This window comes from Plasmodium cynomolgi, chromosome 4 (assembly GCF_000321355.1).
Source record: "Plasmodium cynomolgi strain B DNA, chromosome 4, whole genome shotgun sequence".
NCBI lineage: Eukaryota > Apicomplexa > Aconoidasida > Haemosporida > Plasmodiidae > Plasmodium > Plasmodium cynomolgi.
The window spans coordinates 668458-675597 of record NC_020408.1 but is presented as its reverse complement, the minus strand read 5'-3'; the positions used below and the strand labels follow the sequence as shown (position 1 = coordinate 675597).

Here is a 7140-nt window from a genome sequence, read left to right as displayed (position 1 = left end):
AAAAAAAGTAAATAAATAAATAAAGTAAAATAAAGCAAAGTAAAATAAAGTGAAATAAAGCAAAGTAAAGCAAAATAAAGCAAAGTAAAGCAAAATAAAGCAAAGTAAAGCAAAATAAAGCAAAGTAAAGCAAAATAAAGCGAAGTAAAGCAAAATAAAGCAAAGCAAAGTAAAACAAAATAATGTGTTTTTTTTTTTACCCCTTTTTCACACCCTGACATTTTAACGAAAGAGCAAAAACGATGCCACCCCCCACTGCTGCGACAGTTACAAGTCGCTGGCTGCAGCAGATTTTATTTCACGTCAGCTTATTTCTCTCACGTTAGCCCATCTTCGTTTATTATATCTATTTTATCGTTTTCTTTGTCTTTTTTTTTTTTTGTATAAGATTTAATGTTTATTTATAAAATTTTACAAAGCTTTCTCCTTTTTAAGAAAAAGAAAAAAGAAAAAAAAAAAACATATCTTAGATTTTATGCCTTTTTTTTTTTTTTTTTTTTCCCCCTTCGTAATTACTACTATGATAAAGCTTTAATTTTAAAAACATTTTTGCGTGTATATGTATTGGAGAGGGGATCCCCCTCTCTATCACCTTTAGCTCCCCCCCCCGCGTTGTGCATATGTGTATATGAGTATGTGTTTGTATCCTTATGCGTACCCGCACGTTTATCCTCACGTTTACCCTCACGTTTATCCTCACGTTTATCCTCACGCTTATCCTCACGCTTATCCTCACGCTTATCTTCATGCTTATCCTCATGTGCGCTTTGCGTGCCCGCCGAACCGGGCGCAAACACCTGCACAGAAGAACGGCCGGCGATGCCCGTCCCCCATAATTCAGAGGTGTAGATAGACAGACCCCCACGTGTTCACCAATTAATTTGATTTTTATGTGTGCATTTATACGTACATATATATACGCCCCTGCGCACGCTCCTTCAAGAGTGCAGGCAAATATAAAAAAAAAAAAAAAAAAAAAAAAAAAAAAAACTTTAAAATTAAACGCACAAAAGTAAGCTTTACCCATTTTGAGGTGCAAAAGAAACGAACAATTGTGGTCATTTTTTTTACCAAAATGGTGAGAGGGAGAGATGCCATGGTCACCCTTACACGATGCCATTTGATCTGCGCGTCATTCATCTCTACTCCGCGCCGTGACTCGGTTCTGCTCCGTCCTCCCCCGTCACCGAGGCAACAGCGCTAGGGTCGTTCCCCACTTGGTCCAGCTGATCTGTACAGTGGTTAAAAGGCTTCCCCCCCGCGTTACCACCATTCACGAAAAAAGCTGCGTGTGTATTTTCCCCCGTTGAGCCATCCCGTGCACTCTCGTTGAGCGTAAAGTTGCAATTGAAATAGGCTTCCATTAGTTGACGACTGTCACTTTGGTTTCTCCCCCCCTCGTGTTTGTCCTTCCGTGTGATGACCTCTGCGGATGTCTCCTCTTCTACGACCTCCACGTTGCTTGGTAACGCTCCCACTGTATCCCCCTCTTTGTGGATCTTCTTATTTATGTCCTTTATTTTTTGGACGATCGATTTGATCAATATTTTTTTGTTCATCTTTTGGATGGCACATCCCTCCGGTTTCGTGTCACGTTGGGCAGTCTTTTTCGCACCGCTCATAGCGGGATGCTTGTCTGTTTGGTGATTCCCTTCGGGGCCCCCCTTATGAGCAGCTCCTCTCCTTTGGGCAGCTCCCACTCTTTGAGTCGCTCCCCCCCCGCCGTCACCCAGGATGGTCTCATCGACCACGTTCAAGATGCTGACCAGGTAGTTCATTTTCATATCCTTATAAAAGAGTTCATCTCTCAGTTGCTGATTCTCCCGTCTTGCATTTTCCAATTCGGTTTGCAGCTGTATGTTGTCCCTCTTCAAATTCTCACTGCCCTTGAGTAAGCGTTTCTTATCCTCCGTCAGAGTTGCATTTTTTTTGGAGAGTAACTCTGCGGAGGTCCTCACAGATATCACTTCCCTCTCCAACTGCTGAATCTTATTCCCCTTACAGTTAGCTAAGGCTATATACTCGTCTAGCTTGCTTTTATAACAATCCAGGAGGGTCCTCTCCACAGGGTTGGTAGTTAATCTGTTTACTTCCTCTTTGAATTTTTTATTTTCATATTTTACATTTTCAGTTATGCTCTTCATTTTGTTGAACTCATTTCTCATGTTCATATACTTGCAATAAATGTTATTTATTAATTTTTTTTTTTTTCTTCCTGTGTTTGATATTTTTCTGTCATGTCTTTTATCATCTCTTCGAAGTTCGTTTTCATTTTTTCCTTTTCCTCCTCATGCATCCGTGTTTGTTCCTTCAGCTTCTTTTCCTTCCGATAGTCTATCACATCTCTATCGCATTTCTTTACATACGTAATGATCCTTTCTGTGTTATTACAACTTCCTTTTTTCTCTTTTATCCGTTCTTTCCTAGCTGTCCTCAAATTGAACACATATTTATTTACATTCATCCTTTTTTTTTCCTTAACATTGTATCCTTCTTTAGGACATGCTGTTTGTATATTCTCGTTGTAGTGTTTTACGATGGAGTCACTTCTTGGTGAATGTCTTCCTTTTGCCTCTCCCCTTTTGTAACTCTCGCTTGACACCTCTTCTCCATCATCCGTGTGGGAAAAGTAACTCATATTTTCTCCCCTTCTGGGGATACCCCTTTTATAGGGAATACACTCAGAGTCACCCCCAGGCACACCTACATATCTGTACAAATCGGAGATCAAATTTTCTTCTGTGAGTTTTCCACTAAAGGGGAACTTCTTCTTCTCCTCCACCCTCCTCATTTGCCAATTAAACAAAGACGCATGATCGACGGAGTTATCTTTATAACATCTCCCTTCTTCGATGGTACTACCCATCTCCTCAAATGTGCTCAGATTGTCAAGTAAAATAGATGCCTGTTCGCATTTCTCCAAGTTTAACTGTGTTATATTTTTCTCTCCACCCGTTTTCTTCGTTTCTTTTGTGTTGATAAGGAGAGGAGTTCCCCCCTTCCAATTTCTTTCCCGTTTTCTGTGCATATGTCTGTCCAAAGGGGTCACCTCCATGCATCGTTTTTTTCGCTCCTGGGGGTGCTTCTCACGAAGTTGCAAAGTGCGCAGATTCAAGGAGGCGGAGTTGCAAAGTGCTCAGTTTTAACGAGGCGAAGTTGCAACGTGCTCAGGTTTAAGGAGACGCTGTCAATTTGGTGCAGAGCGAAATCGGTGAGCTATCCTCCGTCCACCTACCAGCCTGTCCTTCTATTCACGTCTCTCCTTATAACCCTATTACTGCTTCTTTCCCCAAGGCCAGGGGAACAACGAGCAGCTGTGCATTTAAATGGCCCTTTTATTTTATTTTATTTTCTATTTTTCTTTCTTTCTTTCTTTTTTTTTCTTTCTCTTTTTTATATCGCTGTACCATCAAAGGACTCGGGTGTCTCTCCTCTTTCCTATTATCTACTCTACGCCACTTCGCTGCTTCCCAAGACCTCCCTTTAACGCTCACTTAAGGTGTTTGCTTGCACCCCTGAGAGCCAACACTCCTCTCTACTCTTCCCCTCCCCTCCTCCCACCTCAGCATTTATACACCACGATAGCTAAATAGCCCTGGTAGAAGCAGAATAGGAAGGAGTTCTCCTGCGGGGTGCATCGGTGGTGCATCGGTGGTGTATCAGTGGTGTGTCAGTGGTACGTCGGTGATACATCACTAATACATCAGTGGTACGTCATGGTGTAGACGGGGCGCGTAATTGGTGAGCCACTACTGCGGAAGTCGCGCAGTTGCCTCACAGAAGCTACTCTCAAATCAGGCAGGCAGGCAAGCAGTCACACAGTCGCGCAGTCACGCAGTCGCTCAGTCACACAGTCGCAAGCGCGCCCTCCTAACCTTCGCCGAGATGTTGAAAGAAAAAGACTCCCCAATCAGGCATATCCAGCCGGCTCCAAAGCTTTTGTCCAAAATTTCTTTTATGTTTTTTATGGCATTCTGCACGTGGGAGGGGAAAACGGCGATCAGGTAAGCCAATGTGCACGCGCGGGGCACGCACTCCCCCCGTGGAGTTAAAGTAAAAAAAAATATAATAAAATGTAATAAAATATAATATAATATAATAAAATATAATAAAACATAACAAAATAAACGAGGCGAAACGGTGCCACACAAACAAGCGAACGTCCTCTAAAGAGACCCACTTCGACATTAATTTCGTTCGTATTCGCATCCGAATATTTGTCCAGGACCCCGGTGATGATATCCACGATGTTGTTTTGGTTGTAATAGGGTATGTCGGATTTCTGCAGACAAGGAGGGGGAAAAAAAATTTCACTTTGAGGTTGTAATCCGATGGGAGACTCATCAGTTAGCAATTTTTTTTTTTAACTTTCGAACAGTGGACGGTTTGGCCCTAGGGGCAGCGAGAACTCTCCACCATTTGGGCTGGCTATACACCACACCGCGCACCCATCACAGTGTCCACTCATTTCATGCTCGCACTCATCCCATGTGCACCCCCCCATCGCACTTCTCCCCATCGCACTTCTCTCCAGTTTACCCTTATTAATAAGCTTTGCATATGCTTCTTTAAATTCTGCGATAGATTTTCCGAGTTCATTTTTGTCCCTCTGTTGGTCTCCTAAGTTCGCGTGGTGGGGGTGCTATCCTGGGGCGGAAAGATCGCTCCGCGGCTGCGTTGAGTAGAGGACAGGCTGTTCTGGTAGGCTCCACAGCCGTTGGGGCGCTTCCCAGTGGTGGAGTGCTTCCCCGCGGAGGAGTCCTTCCCGCGTAGGAGTCCTTCCCGCTGATGAAATGCTTCCCCAGGGTGGAGACGCTTCCAAATCGTAACGACGTTCGCGCTTCCCCACCGGGAGTGTCTGTCCACTTTTCAGACGAGGAGTCTGGCCTCCAAATGGAAAAAAACCAAATTGATAATTCCACGTCACGTGGACTTGCGCATACACAGCAGTCCGCAAGTACAAACTCTGTTTTATGTCACGAATGGTTAGTTGCTATGATGAGACAAACTGGACAAAAGGAGAGGAAAAAATACACATCTCAAATTAAAAAAAAAAAAAAAAAAAAGGATAAATAAGTAATTACTCAAATTGATCAAGTGCGTATAAATAAAACGGCACTAATTCGCAGAATGCGGCAAATGTGACGATCATTAATGTTGAAAGAGGGGGGAGAAGATTTCCCTTTTCGTTTCATCACCATCTCTGAGCGCTCGTTTGTAGAGGCCGATGTTGCGTGATGCACACCCCCTTCCCCCCCATGTGTGCATAATTCCTATGCAGGAAAATGTCCAAAAAAAAAAGGTACATCTCTATCTATGTGGGGTGGAAAAATGAAGGAGAGCAAAAAGACAGACACATAGGAACGATGCGTCTCTGTTTTCTCCTCTCTTGCACACACGCGCGCGATTCGAAAAAGGTGCCGCGAAAGGTGCCGCGTACGGATGGGAGCTTCTCCCCCAAATGGGTTTACCCTTCCTCTCATGAGGGGGCATTTAAAATATCTTCACCTCGGTTTGGGGTCCTCCGCTTAACTCATTGCTTGACTCCCCGCTTGGTCCCTCTGCTCGACCGCCAGACAAAGACACGCCTTCTCCGCCACGTAGTCCACGTTGCGAGCCGTGATGCCAGACACGTTTATGCGTCCGTTGTCGATGATGTAGATGTGGTGCTCCTTCAGCTTGTCGTAAATTCCGGCGAACAGCGGGACGAAGGAAAAAATCCCGCTCTGCTTTTTATACACACTCCAGTCGTAATTCAGGTCATATTTTTTCTGGTAAAACTCCATTTTCTCAAAAAAGAGGACTCTATTTTTATGAACACGTTCAGATAGTTCCCGTAAGTCATTTATCCACTCGGATTTTAATTTTTCATTTTCCAAAAGTTGGCAAACAATCCTATTCGTGTGAATCGTGGGGGAGGAATAAAACTTGCGAATAATGATGCGAAGATTATTTGCCATAATTTTTCTCTCCTCTTTCGATTTGCAGATAATGTGCAATGCCCCAGCTCGTTCCCCATAAAGGGACATATTTTTCGAAAACGATTGACACACGACAAAGGATATTCCTCTCTCTTCAAATTTTCTAATTAAGGACACATCATCGTTCAAATTGGGGGATCCGAATCCTTGGTAAGCAACGTCGAACACAATTACGTGTTTTTTTTTACAAACAATGTCTGCTATTTGGTCAAAATAAATTTCCTCCATGTTCGTGCTGCATGGATTGTAGCAGGAAACCTGCAGCATCACAACAGACCCATCCTCCAAATTTCGCAAATCATATAAAAAGGCGTCATAATTTATATTCACCAATTTATCCTCAAAAAAAGAAATGTACTTAACTTTAAATCCGTACGATGTTATCATGTTTACGTGATTTATATACGGCCTGTTCGTAACGCATATTTCATGAATGTGTAGCCTTTTAAATAATTGCAGAGCTATGAAAATGGCGCCTGTGCCTCCTATTGCCTGAACTGTGCATATTTTTTTTTCCATTACATATTTTGAATTTTCTCCAAAGATCAGTTTCTGCGTTAAAAGGGAAAATTCCTTCGTCCCGTTGCTTAACAAGTATGGTTTTTCCTTGTACCTTTGCTGCACTAATTTTTCTGCCTCCAGCACACTTTTAAATATGTGCAACTGTCCATTCTCGTCACAGCACACTCCTATCGATAGGTTTACTTTCACGTCCGACTTGTCGTTTTTGAATTCCTCCGCGCTTTTGAGGATGTTGTCTGGCTCGACGTCCTCCAGCTGGCCGATCAGCGCGTCCATCTTCGGCAGGGAAGCGGCAGGGAAGCGGCAGAGAGGCGGCAGAGAGGCGGCAGAGAGGCGGCAGAGAGGCGGCAGAGAAGCGGCAGAGAAGCGGCAAAGAAGCGACAAAGAAGCGACAAAGAAGCGACGTTTTCACGATGGCTACGTCCCCCTTTTTTGCTACCCCGTGCAAGCGCTCCAAACTCCCGCTTAACCACCCCCAAATGAGGAAAAAAGAAACGAACGCCACCACAAGTCTATCCCAACTCGTGAACAGAAAAAAACGCAACCGTTCGGCTCTTTAAAAAAAAAAAATGATCACTTTTTTTTTTTTTTATGACTACCCCCAAAAGTTGGCCAAAACTGCCTGAACGTTCATAAT

General features: G+C 43.5%; 3 protein-coding genes across 3 annotated transcripts; all 3 read right to left on the bottom strand.

Moving 5' to 3' along the window:
• Positions 1-1142: 1142 nt before the first annotated feature.
• On the bottom strand, positions 1143-2967 carry PCYB_042590 (hypothetical protein; the record flags this gene model as incomplete). The annotated part of the gene is made up of 3 exons (XM_004225408.1): positions 2195-2967; positions 1268-2144; positions 1143-1231 (listed from the first exon to the last, which is right to left on the bottom strand). The coding sequence occupies exons 2-3, from the start codon at positions 2142-2144 to the stop codon at positions 1143-1145; spliced, it is 966 nt and encodes a 321-aa protein (XP_004225456.1). The 5' UTR covers positions 2195-2967.
• A 595-nt stretch (positions 2968-3562) lies between these two features.
• PCYB_042580 (dynein light polypeptide 4 axonemal) lies at positions 3563-4599 on the bottom strand (the record flags this gene model as incomplete). The annotated part of the gene is made up of 4 exons (XM_004225407.1): positions 3563-3595; positions 3876-3974; positions 4181-4282; positions 4540-4599. The coding sequence occupies 4 exons, from the start codon at positions 4597-4599 to the stop codon at positions 3563-3565; spliced, it is 294 nt and encodes a 97-aa protein (XP_004225455.1).
• Positions 4600-5528: 929 nt separating this feature from the next.
• Positions 5529-6779, bottom strand: PCYB_042570 (aspartate aminotransferase mitochondrial precursor; the record flags this gene model as incomplete). The annotated part of the gene is made up of 1 exon (XM_004225406.1): positions 5529-6779. One exon carries the CDS (start codon positions 6777-6779, stop codon positions 5529-5531), a length of 1251 nt encoding a protein of 416 aa, XP_004225454.1.
• Between the last annotated feature and the right edge of the window lie 361 nt (positions 6780-7140).